The following is a 13592-nucleotide window of genomic DNA, read 5'->3' on the forward strand; positions in this document are numbered from 1 at the left end:
CAGCAAAACAATAACAAAATTCCATAGCCTCTTTGAAGTATCCAATAATGTTTATACTCTGTCACTATTAACAGACATGATATTTAACAAAATCATATGTGCCACAATTATCAATTGAAATAAATTTATTAAAGCAAAATGTCATCATTCCCTGCAATTTTAGTGAGGAGGGAAAGGTATCAAAACCTAAATGAAAAGGCTGAATTACAATGTAAATTGCAAAATCTTTCTAGTCCACCATTTTTGTCAAGCGGTGAATGGTACTCCTTGCAATCCTATTAGCAGGATCGATCTTTAGAACAGTTCTCAGATCTTCTGCCCCCAGCTTGTACTTTTCCATACTTTCATACAGGAGTGCACGTTGTACAAGAACAGACACATTTGCACCATCATGTTCAAGCACCTGCCCAAACATGAAAAAGACAATAAATTTCCTACTCCAGAAAGTTGGATATTGAGGGAAAAAATGATATATTATTAGAGTGAAGGAAACAGGTTCCAAAACCATAACAGGCAAAATATAAGCCATAGCACATTTATTTAGCTCGTCGATCAGCATGTTATGCAGAGCAACATCATCAATGAATGTTGTACCACTAGGCAAGTTGCTGACCTTCAAATGGTTAATGCTTAACTATTTTCTTTGCCTTCACTAGGATTTATTTGTTTATATTGTAACAAGTTCTGCAAGATTTATTTACAGTTACATGACACAGGTCCAAGCAAAAGCTGTCATAGACCAAAATAAGATAAACACCATTAGGGTACTTGAAGACTTACATCATAGGCAAACTAGAAGATCCTACATGCTTAATTTGATGATCATGATATTGCTTCTTTTTAATGGTCTAGCTACACAATACACATCAATAGCTGATTCTTATGTTCTCTATACAACCTAAAAACTAAACTAATATACAGCCTAAAAACCAAAACCAAGTCATGGATTTTGATGTACATTTAACAAAATTTTACGATATGATATCTTTAGGCCTAACTAGGAAAACTGAGAAGACACAGGAAACCTGTCAAGAAAATAGAGAGAAAATAGTAAAAGGAAAGAAAAATTTAGGGCAGACCTGAAAATTTTAAAAAGGGAAATTGATTCTAAAATTCTGTAGATGCCAACCCAACCAATTCTACTACTGTTAATAAGTGCAACCTATTACACGAGAGTAGCAACCTAATATGTTATAACATATGAAGTGCTAACTAACAATCAACACCTCACCATAGTTCCACACACGATGATTACTACCTAATACGTAAACAGAACACTTCAAATTCACCGATTAACCACTAAAAACTAAACTAATAATATGACATACATGAGTAGAAACCATTGGGTAAATGCAAGCAATGGTTATACCTTTGTACAGTCGGCGACAGCCTTCTTATACTCTCCAACTTCTTTATAACATGAAGCTCTGAAAGATAAAACCTCCGTGGATGAAGTCTGGTCGCCAGTTTTCTCAAGAAGTAGTACAGCCCAAGACAACCACTTGATGGCATCTGCATATTGCCCCTGCTTTTGGTTATCAATACCCTTGGTCTTTGCTGCAGAAGCTGTCACCCCAGCAGGCGGAGGTGGAAGTCTTTCAAGCTCAGTGGTGGCACCACCTGAATCATTTCCAGCCCCTCCTCCAAACTCTGAGTCCAATCCCCAGTCATCAACTTGTAAGGAATGCTGCCCTCCCACTCCTCCAGATGCTGTTGCAGCCCCTCCCGAGGAAGAGGAAAAGAACATATCCAGTGGATCCCCACTTGAAGTTGTAATAGGTGTCTGCTTCTGAGAAGTAAAGCCATTGTTGGGCATGCTGAAATCATCAATATTCGAATTGGAAGTGATATTTGATCCCATGAAATCATTGTTCTTAGCACCAAAACCACCTGATGGAAATGCTGTTGTGCTTGGTTTTGCAGCATCTTGAAAATCTCCAAATGCATCATCTCCAGCATTGGTCTTACCAGTTTTACTTGCCGAATTAAGACCACCAGATTGTTGTTTTGATCCAAAATCAACCAAAGAACCAAATGGATCCCTGTTTCCACTAGCTCCACTTCCACTCATACTTCTCATTGAAGGGCCGCCAAGATTCGGACTCCTGTTACTACCAACCTTGGCATCACCAATACCAGTAGCATTAACACCACGACCATTTATATCGTATCCAGCGGAGTAACTGCCAAAATTTTCATTTGATCCCCAACTTTGACCACTTTTCACCGAATTACTCGTTTTTGGCAACGAATCAGCCGGATTCCCCATCGAATATGCACTATTATTCGATGTGGGTACAGCATTTTTCAAAGGAACATTGCTGCTGCCCTTATTTCCCTGCCCCAAAGCAGAGCTAACCAGATCCCCAAACAAATTTGGGTTCTTCTCTACGATCCCGATTCCAGAACCTGAAGCCGGTGAATTCCAGCTCTTCCCAAATATATCACCCACCATAGAAGCGGGCCCGTTTAGCCCAGGCCGAGAAGGTTGACTCGGTGATGGTTGGTGAGTCCAGGAAGGTTTGTTCGGTTGCCACGCGGGCTTTGGTTGCGTAGGTGTTGAAGATGCATATGACGAATATGAGGAGGAGGTTTGGTTTTTTCGCTCGTTGAGGGATTTGGATCTGTTGGAGCCGAGCCCGATATCAAAATTGAAGTTGTTTAAGGATCCAGATGAACCTTTCCCATAATTGGAGTTCATTTTGTCCTCCTTTCTTATCGAATCAATTAAAAAGAAAACAGAAAATAATCCGTTGGGATCTAAAGAGGAAAATGAAATCTGCTACAACAAAGAAGGTACCTGCTAATTTGGAGAGCGAGAAAGTAAGGATCAGATAATCCAAACGAGGTATATCGGGGAAAGAAGTAGTAGGGATGTGAAAGGATGTTTTGGGCGGTGGATGGCGGATGTCCGATGGAGGAGAGTCCACGGAACAACAAGATGTGATGGCCTCTCGTGTAATTTTCAGTTATCTTTTGGAGTCGGATTTAGGACATTTCAGAATCCTGCTGCCTTCTGCATATGCTATCCATGTTTTGTAGGAAGGAGGGCTAAATTAATCCTTTTCTCTTTTCATAGTTATATTTAGAAAATAAAAATTAAATATTTTTTATTAAACTTGGAAAAATTAATATTTGTAACCCTAAAAAAAAGTTGGGTAGAGTAATTGATTACACAGTGAATTATTAATTTACATGTATTTAATTATTAATGAACCTCTATCATTTGTTAATTGAAAATCGATTACATTTCATAAAATCTCATATAAATTGACGAAATTAGAAATTTAACATGGCAAATTCTTGCCAAAAAAGAAAAAGAAAAAGGCTCCCGGTCATCTTGGGATCAAATCTGACAGGATTTGTAATAAGATATTTGAAACATTATCCTTTCCAAAATATATGGTGAGAACATACAAAATAGGGTATTGCAAATAAATCACCAAATTTGTTCTAATCATGCACAATCAACTAAAAGAAGAAATAAAAATAAAGATACTGAACCAATGATGACGAACCAAATATAGGATTTTTTTTTTCAAGTTATGGTTTGAAGATTGATAAGTTCCATTGAAAGCTAAGAAGGCATATTGCCAAGCTGAGCAATGGGATTACAAATTTAGCATCATGGATAGCTTTAGTTGCTAAGGAAGAGCTGCTATGTTTCCATCTCTTCTAAAATGGCTAAAGGAGATCAAATCAAAATTCTTCGAGAGTTGTTTAATGTTCTTGATCAGCCCTTGGATTTAAAGGCAACAACTGTGACCGGTCAAGCCTAGATGACCGTTAAGGAATCTCCCCCAACAACAGCCACAAGGAGAGCCTTGGGGGAAAGGTCTAGTTTTGCTTTGGAAGATAATTTGTTACTGTAAATTATTAGCATTGTCAATGCACAAAACTCAAATGAAGAATTATCAAACACGTATAATTTTTTGAAAACAGTCCAGAAGATGCATATTTCATTTATCTGTAAAAGATGCAGACAACATACCCAAGTTTACAATGAAACTCAAAATGTGCAAGAAACAAGTTTGTAGCCAACAGGGAGGGAAAATGACATAATTCTTCTTTTGACATTCTAAGATCTAAATTTTTGCCAGTACCAAAAAATCTCATGCTAAAGAACTACTATCTGGTGAATTCTCAAGTACCCCGGTTAAGCTGCCCTTGGTTCGCAGACAAATCTGTCCTTGCACCCTGCACTGATTCATGAGCATGCGAAGGTGGTCTTTGTATTGGCTCTCTCCTCTCAACTTGCATTGTTTCACGGCGCCTATCATACCTTGGGCGAGGCCTGTTCCTACTTTGCTGTCTCTGGTTATACCAATATATAGGCCTGTGGATGACCTTCCCATCGACGAACAAATCCCCTGGTTAAAACCAAATGGAAAAAATGGGAAGTGAAAACTGATAATTTAAAAGGGATATAAATAATTTTTGTTATGAAACATTTCAAATGCATACCTCCATAATCCTTGTTAGGAACATCAAGATATGAATCTGGCAAAACCCACAGCACACCAGGCAGCCCTATTTGTCCAGAAAAATAAATATAAATCAGCCTAACACAAAAAATCATATCAAAAACTGCCAAACTGCATGTATAAGCTAGACAATAAGCCATGCTGATTTCATGAAGGATGGAAATTGTTCCTTTAACCTCAAACAGAGACACTCGTCATCAATGTGATTTAATCAACTACACATATCATCAAATTTTGTGTGTTGGGGAGCTAATATCCTCAAACCATGTGTTTGACTGTTTGTATAGAGTGAAGGGAGGATTTGTAAAGTAAGATGATTGAAGGTAAGACCCAATACACCAATTGGTGGATTGAAAAAGTGAGATATTTGAAACCTCCAAAAATCTTACCTAAGCTTAAAAGCCCTTTTGAACCCTTACCTCCAAAAACTCCATAAAAAACACAGTGAACTCAAATCTTGCGCAGTCATAAGAAGAAACTAAAGTTAATTCAATGAGAAAGAAGCATAATGGCTTTTAAAGACTAAACCCTATCGCTGAAAGCGCTAAACCCTAAATGAAGTACCTTTAACTTTGTGAGAAAGCTCCTCAGAAATCAAAGCACCAAACCCAGTATATGCTACCGTGCTAACCGAATAAATCTTCTTCTTGGCCTCCTCCTCGCTGCAACCCACACAAACAATCACAAATCGAAACTCCAAGTACCTAAAATTAAAAAGGAAATCCAAATCGAATGGAGTTAAATTCAGTACCTGCCCACAACAGCAGCAAGAGTTTTGACGTAGGTATTGATCATTTCTTCTTCGGAGGGTTTTGGGTCTGTCGGGAACTCCATAACGATAAGCCAGTGTTCATAGTCGCAGCCATCCAGGAGGATCGTTTCTTTTGGAGGCCGGTTGCTCCAGTTGGGAGACGGGTCGTTCAGAGGTGAGTAACCCGGCCCTGAAGTTTTGAATCGGGCAGGGATTTTGACAGAATCCGGGAGGAGTTGAAACAGTGGGTTTTTGTCTAGGAGAGAAAAAACGAAGCGAGAACGAGAAGAGAGTGAAGGCGATGAATAACAAGAAGTAACAGTCCGGGTAAGGAGCGATGCGAAGTTGCGCCTGGTGGCCAGGTACGCCATTGCTCTCACTCTCCAGTCTCCGCCTTGTTTCTTCTCGAGCTGAGCTATTGAAATTGCCTTGCGTTTTGCGATTATGAAGACCTCCTTTTAGCTTTTGTCGGATCGAGATGAACTAAACGACGACGCTTACAGCCTTCCCTTCTTATTCTTATTTTTTAAAAGAAAAATGGGTTGAACAGGAGAAATTTGATTAATTTTTACCATCACGAAATGGACATTCCACCACTGGAAAACCAACCCAAGATTTTCTCAAAAAAATTACAAAAAAAACCTGTAGTTTAAAACATTTTCAGTAATACACTTAATTTCACTTTTTGATAAAGTGATATCTCGAAACAAAAACACTTTTAGATAAAAATATTGTTAGCAAGTAGGGAAAAAATGTTTGATAACGTTAGAGTTAAGTTTATATGAAATAAAATATTTAATTATTTTATATATTTTATTAAATAAAATATTTTTTTAATAATTAAAAAAATTATTATTTTTCTTAAAAGAGATTAAAGAAAAAATAATAAATTATTGTAATTAGAAACACATATTAATCGTCATTTTCATTTAATTTTTACATTTAAATAATTTTAATTAAATAAAAATAAAAAATAACAGATAGAATCTGATGAAAATAAAGAAGTTAGAATTAAATAGAGATTAATGGAGGATGAGGAGGAGGAAGAGGTTGAGCATCGAATAAAGTATAGTGATAATGCTAATATTTATGATGACAATGAAAGCGAGGATAATAATTATGAAAATAAATACGAGGTGAATGAAATTTTTATTGATTATGATAGTGTTCATGAATATGAGGTGGATAGTGATATTAATGAAATGTGAGCTAATTTAGAAGAAAGTGGCAATGATGTTATAAATCAAGAGAACGAACATGAAGTGGAGGTACTGATACAACCAACTCCATAAGTGAAAATATCAATGAAAAAGGCGAACAAGAATTTTTTTGCAACTCCAACTTCATCTATATATGAGTGCAAAATATTCTTCAATTTTATAATAAATTATTTGCTTTTATTTAATTGATACAATAATTTTACTTTTTTAGCACGACAATTAAGCAATTCATTCTCATATTTTTATAATCTTTTCATCATTTTCGAAAATACAACTTTATATTTTCGACCATTGAAAAAATAGGCGCCGGTCCTCATAGGAACTAGTAGCATGCATCGACACCTGATTATAGTGTTCCTCTCTCTACTCATATCAAATATTGAGAACTCATTCTCGTTTTATTTTAAAATTATTTAGATATTGTGTTATTTCAAAAAGATTAGAGATTGTATAGATAATTTGAGAAATTTTATTTTTTACCAAGGTAACAATAAAAAAATAGTAAATAATAACATATTCAAATCCACGTATGCTTCTAACGGCGTTAGCCCATTTTTCCCTGCTTGCTAAGTACTATATCTCTAGACTGACAAAATGTAAAATTGAAGAAAAGTGAAATTAAGGACCCGTTGACAAATGGGTTAAACCACCAGAAAGTTTTTTGTAATTTCTCCCAAAATAAAATCTTAGGATTGTTCTGATCATTAACGTCATTGTAATAACAATTTGATAGGAAACAAAACTAATCTTATGGAGTAGGAGAAAAATTTTCCGTCTCCCTTGCTAGATGTTACAACTAACTTTCCTACAGAGGAACAATGGCGATTCCATGCTTGCTCTGTACTTAGTTCCCTGTCCAAATTAGAAGCTAGAATTGTTAACTTCCAAACTATTAACAACACCCTTCACATTCAAACCTTGCCTAGGATTGTCTGGTATTGTGTAGTTCAAATTTATTTCAGTGAGACTTATAGTCTCACAGGGGACGCTCGAACTGCAGAGCAATTTCACTGCAGAATCGGAGTTGTAAGAGCCACTGGCGTTCTTCACATAGATGTTAGTTTTACAAGAGAGGGCTACATGCACACAGACCAATAATTAATCGTGTCTCGCTTGTGATTTGTGAAGAGTGGCGAAGATTTGTTTCCTAAACATGGATGATTAATTACCTTAGAAGAGTCGCAGCTGTTTGAAGGATAATATTCTTGATCGATTGATTACAGGGTTTGAAACATTGATCATGACAATATTCTGGAAAGTAATGTTAGAAGCAGTGCTTGCTGGAGATGCTGGCCATGTTTTTACTCGACCTCCGTTGTGAGTACCATTGATAGTGCAGTTCTGAACTGTAATCCCTGTCACATCCTCCTCATTTGGGTACTTACCAAGGCGCCCTATACTGGATATAGAGAATGAAAGCAGTTTAGTTGCATATCAAGTTATTGGATTCTTATGGTGTTTACAGAAGCAGGACCATTACCTTATTCCATGGCCTGGACCGCACATAACATCAGAAATGAAGATGTTGGTGCTGCCAGGTCCCATGGAGACACAATCGTCACCCACTCCAATGACTGAAGAAATGACTCTGATATTTGTGGAATGACTAATGTGGATGCCATCTGTGTTTGGGCTATCCCAAGGAGCTGTAATTGTGATATTTTTCATTATAATGTTGTTGCTGCCTTGCAAACTAACATGGAAGGCCTTACTGTTTATCAGGGTGACGTTGCGGATAGTCCCATCAGAAATATTAGAGAACTTTAGTGACTGAATCAATTCAATCGAGAGCAGCAGAATATGGTTTCGTTAGTTGAAGAAAAATTACCAACTTCTTCAACTTTGATTATGGACTAATTCAAGAAATTACAACTCACGGCAATCAGTTCTTTGCATCCCATTGAATTGCGGCAGCTGATCTGTCTCCAGGCTTCGACAGCTCCCTGCGCATCGAAATTTGTCACTCCATTGCTGCCATAGAGAACCATTCCATTCAATTGTTTGAACTCGATCCAGTTAGAATCAGGAAAGTCGTTCAAGCTACAAGGAGCTATCAAAGTCCCTTCAATCTTCACTTCCAGGGACTGGTTGTTGTAGCAAGGGCCAGCGAATGAGATTGGACCCACAAAGAATTCACCCTCAGGAACGCAGAAGGTGGAGTTTCCTGCATAACTGCAAGCGGCATCCCATGTGGCTAAGAATGCCTATTGAAAAGTAAAAAAGAAGGGAAGCGAATCACTCCATTCATTATTTATGACATAAGAAATCGGATGTTATGGGTTTCTTTTTCTTTTAAGTTTCAAGTTTTGCATAAGAAGGCTGGAACTGCAAATTCTGAAGTTAAAAACACCTTGACTCTGAAAGTCAAGAACATTCAATTGCTGGGATTCATGCTTCTTGTATTGAGTGGCAAATTCTCAAGGATTAGACGATCGTACTTTGCTACTTTCTGTCTCTCCATCAACGGTTGCTCCATACTGATTCACATCAAAAACTCCCTGTTGAGGTCCTAAAGATGATTCAGGTGATTCTACTGGTGCTGGAGCTGGTGCAGGAGAATCAGCTGAAGGTCCTGGATCCAGGTCAGGTTCTGGAATTCTGTCTACCGCATAACTTGCATGAAAAACTGCAGTATAAAGAAAAAAAAAATACTTATGCAGCATGAGATCATTTCCTTCATTTTCAGTATCAGATAGGCCTACAACTTTGAAACTTGATTTCCATTAAGGGCTCAGTTTTGGAGCCTTCTTCATGTGTTTTATGTACATAACCCAAAGCAAGTCAAGAAACTGCACCAATATATCTATATATATGCATATTGCTTATTAAACGTTTAGGTAGGTTAATTTCTGGTTGGAGTTTGTTAAACTCATGACTGCTTTAAGTTATTTTATATTTCAAATGACGTCACAATCTTTATGAATTTTAGTAGTTTCATCAGAACTGATGAATTTTAGGAGTTTCATCAGAATTGCTAATTTAAAATAAAATTGCATTCATATATTCATTTTTAAACCCCTTTGTATCAGGTAGGCACATTTGAGGGGAAGGATATTGGAGGCGCCCAGAATGTGAACCAACTGCCACTCTAGACAGGGATACAGGTTGTCCTATTTAGGAGGTATGCTTTGTACCAGGAAATCATTGAAAATAGCATGTTTTATTCTCATCATACGCAGCTTGAGGAAGCTTCAGCAAATTATTTTACTGAATCTGAATCGGATCAATGGTTATGGGCAGATGCGTCTGTATAAGGATCTTGATGAGTAATACATAGAGAACTTTTGGTTTGGCTTATTGGTCAGTCAAACCTACTCATGACTGAAAAATTGTAAGTATAATGGTGAAACTGGAAGCTAACAGGTTTGGAATTCTGCATATATAGATCTCCAAAGAGAGATTAAAATTGTTTAAATTTATCTTGGATGTTGCTAATTCCTGTTGTTATTATTCCTCTGCTTTTAACAAATTGCTGTACGCAGAGACTTGGAATTCCCATCGCTTCTTGCATTTGAAGTTGTCTTTTGCAACCAAGCCAATGTGGTCAAAATAAAAAGCTTTTCTAACTAACCCTTTTCAACCGGTGGCGAACAGCAAAAATATTTTTGCAATGATGCTTATGAAGTGTATGTAAAATTAATTTCTATTAGATCCAAAAGCTCCATCGCGTTGCACGTCAGCTCTACCAAGTGATAAAAACGATGCTTAAGACTGCCAAGTTAGGCCCTCATCGGCACGGCGGTGGGAATTGAATGCCTGCGTAGCTTACTCTTGCATTTTGGCATGTAGCAGAGAGAGCTTGTTTTTTATCACCTGTATATTCCAGTTTGATGTTTGCCAAATGAACTCTTTGACAGGGGAACTGCTTGCTGCACTCAAAATTCACTCCAACTTCTGAGCTTGTGGTTCCCTTGATGTTTATGTATTTAACATCGCTGATCCGTACCTTTGATGGCTGCACGTAAACATGGAATAATTATCAGTTTTATTTCCTTATTAAGTGGTAAATGATTAAGTCCAAGAAGACCAACCTTATTTGAGTTAGATCCGTAGGACTGATCAATAATGATGGGGTTTCTAACGTTATGCATAACGATGTCCTGGAAAGTCAAGGCTGTTGCTTGGCTTGGAGGTGATCCTGCCCATGTTTTGATTCTGATTCCATTTTCGGTGTTCCTTAGCGTGCAGTTTGTCACAAGGATGCCTTTCACATCCTTCTCATCTGGGTACTTCCCAAGACTACCAATACTGTTGTGGATGTATAAACATGTTAAGATTATAGAAACCCATAAAACACTGCCAGTATCTCCCACACTTATTTAAAATGTTGAATAGAGATTTACCTGATGCCGTGTCCGGGACCACAGGTCACTTCCTTGATGCTAATGTCGGTACTTCCTTGAATCATTCCGACACAATCATCTCCAGTAGCAATGACACTTGTAGCTATTTTAACTTGATTGGATTGGCTGATATGGAAACCATCAGTGTTGGGGCTATCTTCAGGAGCTGTTAAATGGAGACTTTTGGCTGTAATATTCTTGCTGAGAACAATCCCGATGTGGAATCCCATGGGGTTAACAGAACTGACTTGCCTTATAACTCCATCTCTCACACGATGGAACTTAATGGACTGCGCCAGGAGAAAATAGCAAAAGAAACAAGAACCATTATGAATTTCAACCCAAATTTTATTAATGACCGTAAAGAAAATCACTGATAATGAAAAAAGGTTCTAATAGTTTAGTTGCTTACTGCTGGAAAAACTCTGCCTCCGTCTCCGTGATCGTTATATTTCCATACATTAGGGCCTTGGCCATCGACGGTGCCAGTTCCAGTAATCACCAAGCCATTTACATTTCGGAATATCATCCAAAAATCTTCTGCATAGCTGCTCAAATTTGATACTGCCTTGAGAGTTCCTACAAGTTGAAAAACAGTGGGAGCTTTATTTTTGCATGGTCCGCCAAAAACCATGGAAGAGGCTACGAAAGCCCCCTTCGGGACAAGTACCCTTGCCTTCCCTTTCCAGTTGCATGCAGCATTCCATGCCTGAATAAAAGCCTGTAATGAACAAACCCGAAAACTTAAGTTGTTTTCAGTGAACTTGGCCAATTATTGTATTACACTATGCATGGGACAAGTTACAGAGTGAAGTCTCTCTCTTACTAGTGCATTATCCTTTTCTGGATCAGTTTTTGCACCAAATTGTACGACGTTGAAGATTTTTTCATTGGAGTATCTTCTACGACCGGGGCGTATGGAACTGCGCTTATCACAAGAGGCCAACGCTACGCAAAAGAGAAGAATGGCATTTGGCAAGAGTTTCTTTGTTATGGCCATTGCCATTCTTCTTCAAATCCAATCTGTGGGATTCTTCCACTTCTCTCTGTAAGATAAAGAATTAAGAAGCCCCGATATTACGAGGCTTAATCAATGCGATTGTGACTTCTCTTTGTAAGCATCATCTTTATAGCATGGATTTTGCAAAACAGAGTGATGCAGGATAAAAGCTATCGTAGGATATTTTTTATTAGTTGTTTGTTTGGTTGCATCTTTGCCATGATAGATTCACCTTCCTAGCATTTAGGAACAATAAGCTCTCTGTCTGTGTTGTTAAAAACTATCTGCTGCTTCTCCGTTTTAGGCTCTCCATTTTGGCCACCTATTTAACACCGGCATTGCAGTAAACAATTACAAGACGCAATTTCTTCCAGGTTTAGAGGAGGATTTTCTGGCTTAATTCCAGAGCCAACACCCAAATGATGAGACTCAATGTGTAACAAATAAGGCGAATGGTCCGGCGATAAGGTTTCTGTCATGGTTTACAGTTCCTACTTCCTAGCTAGCTCACATATCAATGACAAAGATTGTCTTTCTAGTCCTGCTAAGTTTGTTGTCAACCAACTCTAAGTGCATAAAATTGCGGACACAAATACACTAATCAGAAATCAATTTCATCGCATTGAGGTGATATTCAGCCAAGCTTGTGTGCAGTATATCTATATCCACCTTCCCTGTTTGGTTAAAAATGTGCCATGAACTAACTTTTCCATCTTCCCTGTTGAATTTCTAGACGTGGAAAGTGCTTGGCCATTTATGTTTCTTCCTCTTTCTTATTCTCCTCAAACTGGTTTTGAGTTGGACTATGTCTTTATTCTTGGTGATTCTCTTATATATTTCTTTTTCAATTTTATGAAATTGTAACTCATGGGGAAAAGAATTTGGCCTAACTTGTAAATGGGTTTTCAATAACCTTACCTGACTTACCTTCCATTCTGATCATATTTATCCAATTTTAAGCCAACAACAACACAAAAAAAAATCTCAAATTTTCAGGAAGCTTTTTCCCCCAAAATAATTTAAATATAAATAAAGTCTTGCCTTGGTCTGAAAGGATTCAGTTACAAGTGTAAATGAATATTCTCTATATGGACATAAACTTCACAAATGTTTAATCAAATATTTAGATTAAAATTTGTATAAAATGATGAACTTGTATATAATAAATATATGAATTTAGATATAGATATTTAATTTAATTTAACGATTATTAAATGCAGTTTATCCAAAAAAAAATAGAAAATAAATATTGCAATCTATAACTTTTTTAAGAAATAATGATTATAGTTGTCATAAGAAAAAATTTTGAGAATGAATTTTGATTTTAAATGGATTTAAAGTAAAGATATAGAAGTTTTAGTTTGAGTTATAACAAGCATACTACGGATTTTAAAAACCTTATGCTAGCATAATTCTTAGTACCATAATGAAATTACAAAATAAAATATTCATGATTTATCTTTAACTTAAGATTTTCATCATACCATAAAGAAATTTAAAAGAAAAAAATAGAATGATTTGAAAAGTATTTGTAAGAACTTAAAAAGCTTGAGAATATATGCATATATGCCTATCCTATCCTATGTACATCTGAAGAACCTTATCCATATATAACTGATTCAGGTTTAATGCATTTCAGTCGAGCAACTGTTGCTTGACTTGTCCTATTAACTGCCTGCAAGTTTCCCCATTCTTGCATAAAGCATCCATACAAAAGCCACGGTAGACGCATAAAGTGAAGATGAGAATGATGAAATGTTGGACGCGGATGCAACATCCACTTGCATCCACAAG

At 37.0% G+C, this 13592-nt stretch overlaps 4 protein-coding genes across 4 annotated transcripts; all 4 read right to left on the minus strand.

The window, feature by feature from the left end:
• LOC110601827 (uncharacterized transmembrane protein DDB_G0289901) lies at nt 1-3058 on the minus strand. The gene is made up of 2 exons (XM_021739165.2): nt 1370-3058; nt 1-403 (listed from the first exon to the last, which is right to left on the minus strand). Exons 1-2 carry the CDS (start codon nt 2699-2701, stop codon nt 230-232), a joined length of 1506 nt encoding a protein of 501 aa, XP_021594857.1. The 5' UTR covers nt 2702-3058; the 3' UTR covers nt 1-229.
• Nucleotides 3059-4018: 960 nt separating this feature from the next.
• LOC110600895 (multiple organellar RNA editing factor 3, mitochondrial) lies at nt 4019-5686 on the minus strand. Its single transcript, XM_021737811.2, has 4 exons — nt 5236-5686; nt 5049-5146; nt 4465-4530; nt 4019-4370 (listed from the first exon to the last, which is right to left on the minus strand). The coding sequence occupies exons 1-4, from the start codon at nt 5604-5606 to the stop codon at nt 4144-4146; spliced, it is 762 nt and encodes a 253-aa protein (XP_021593503.1). The 5' UTR covers nt 5607-5686; the 3' UTR covers nt 4019-4143.
• A 1630-nt stretch (nt 5687-7316) lies between these two features.
• Nucleotides 7317-9179, minus strand: LOC110601488 (exopolygalacturonase). The gene is made up of 5 exons (XM_021738638.1): nt 9158-9179; nt 8894-9081; nt 8333-8659; nt 8168-8225; nt 7317-7531 (listed from the first exon to the last, which is right to left on the minus strand). The coding sequence occupies exons 1-5, from the start codon at nt 9177-9179 to the stop codon at nt 7317-7319; spliced, it is 810 nt and encodes a 269-aa protein (XP_021594330.1).
• Nucleotides 9180-10049: 870 nt separating this feature from the next.
• On the minus strand, nt 10050-11798 carry LOC110601489 (exopolygalacturonase clone GBGE184). The gene is made up of 5 exons (XM_021738639.2): nt 11625-11798; nt 11211-11519; nt 10799-11088; nt 10487-10703; nt 10050-10410 (listed from the first exon to the last, which is right to left on the minus strand). The coding sequence occupies exons 1-5, from the start codon at nt 11796-11798 to the stop codon at nt 10183-10185; spliced, it is 1218 nt and encodes a 405-aa protein (XP_021594331.1). The 3' UTR covers nt 10050-10182.
• Between the last annotated feature and the right edge of the window lie 1794 nt (nt 11799-13592).

Source organism: Manihot esculenta, chromosome 15 (genome assembly GCF_001659605.2).
Source record: "Manihot esculenta cultivar AM560-2 chromosome 15, M.esculenta_v8, whole genome shotgun sequence".
Classification (NCBI taxonomy): domain Eukaryota; kingdom Viridiplantae; phylum Streptophyta; class Magnoliopsida; order Malpighiales; family Euphorbiaceae; genus Manihot; species Manihot esculenta.

Bases quoted from the DNA above. Each gene is read 5' to 3' on its own strand.
- LOC110601827 (XM_021739165.2), bottom strand. From the start codon at position 2,701: ATGAACTCCAATTATGGGAAAGGTTCATCTGGATCCTTAAACAACTTC. The intron at 404-1,369 runs GTATAACCATTG...ATGTTTGGGCAG, and splicing joins CTGTCGCCGACTGTACAAAG to GTGCTTGAACATGATGGTGC.
- LOC110600895 (XM_021737811.2), bottom strand. From the start codon at position 5,606: ATGGCGTACCTGGCCACCAGGCGCAACTTCGCATCGCTCCTTACCCGG. The intron at 4,531-5,048 runs GTACTTCATTTA...CTGGACAAATAG, and splicing joins GCTTTCTCACAAAGTTAAAG to GGCTGCCTGGTGTGCTGTGG. The intron at 4,371-4,464 runs GTATGCATTTGA...GGTTTTAACCAG, and splicing joins TCCTAACAAGGATTATGGAG to GGGATTTGTTCGTCGATGGG.
- LOC110601488 (XM_021738638.1), bottom strand. From the start codon at position 9,179: ATGGAAATCAAGTTTCAAAGTT. The intron at 8,226-8,332 runs GTGAGTTGTAAT...GAATTGATTCAG, and splicing joins GATGCAAAGAACTGATTGCC to TCACTAAAGTTCTCTAATAT. The intron at 7,532-8,167 runs GTAAGGCCTTCC...GTGTGCATGTAG, and splicing joins CAACGTCACCCTGATAAACA to CCCTCTCTTGTAAAACTAAC.
- LOC110601489 (XM_021738639.2), bottom strand. From the start codon at position 11,798: ATGGCCATAACAAAGAAACTCTTGCCAAATGCCATTCTTCTCTTTTGC. The intron at 11,520-11,624 runs GTAAGAGAGAGA...TGTTCATTACAG, and splicing joins CAGAAAAGGATAATGCACTA to GCTTTTATTCAGGCATGGAA. The intron at 10,704-10,798 runs GTAAATCTCTAT...CATCCACAACAG, and splicing joins GGTCCCGGACACGGCATCAG to TATTGGTAGTCTTGGGAAGT.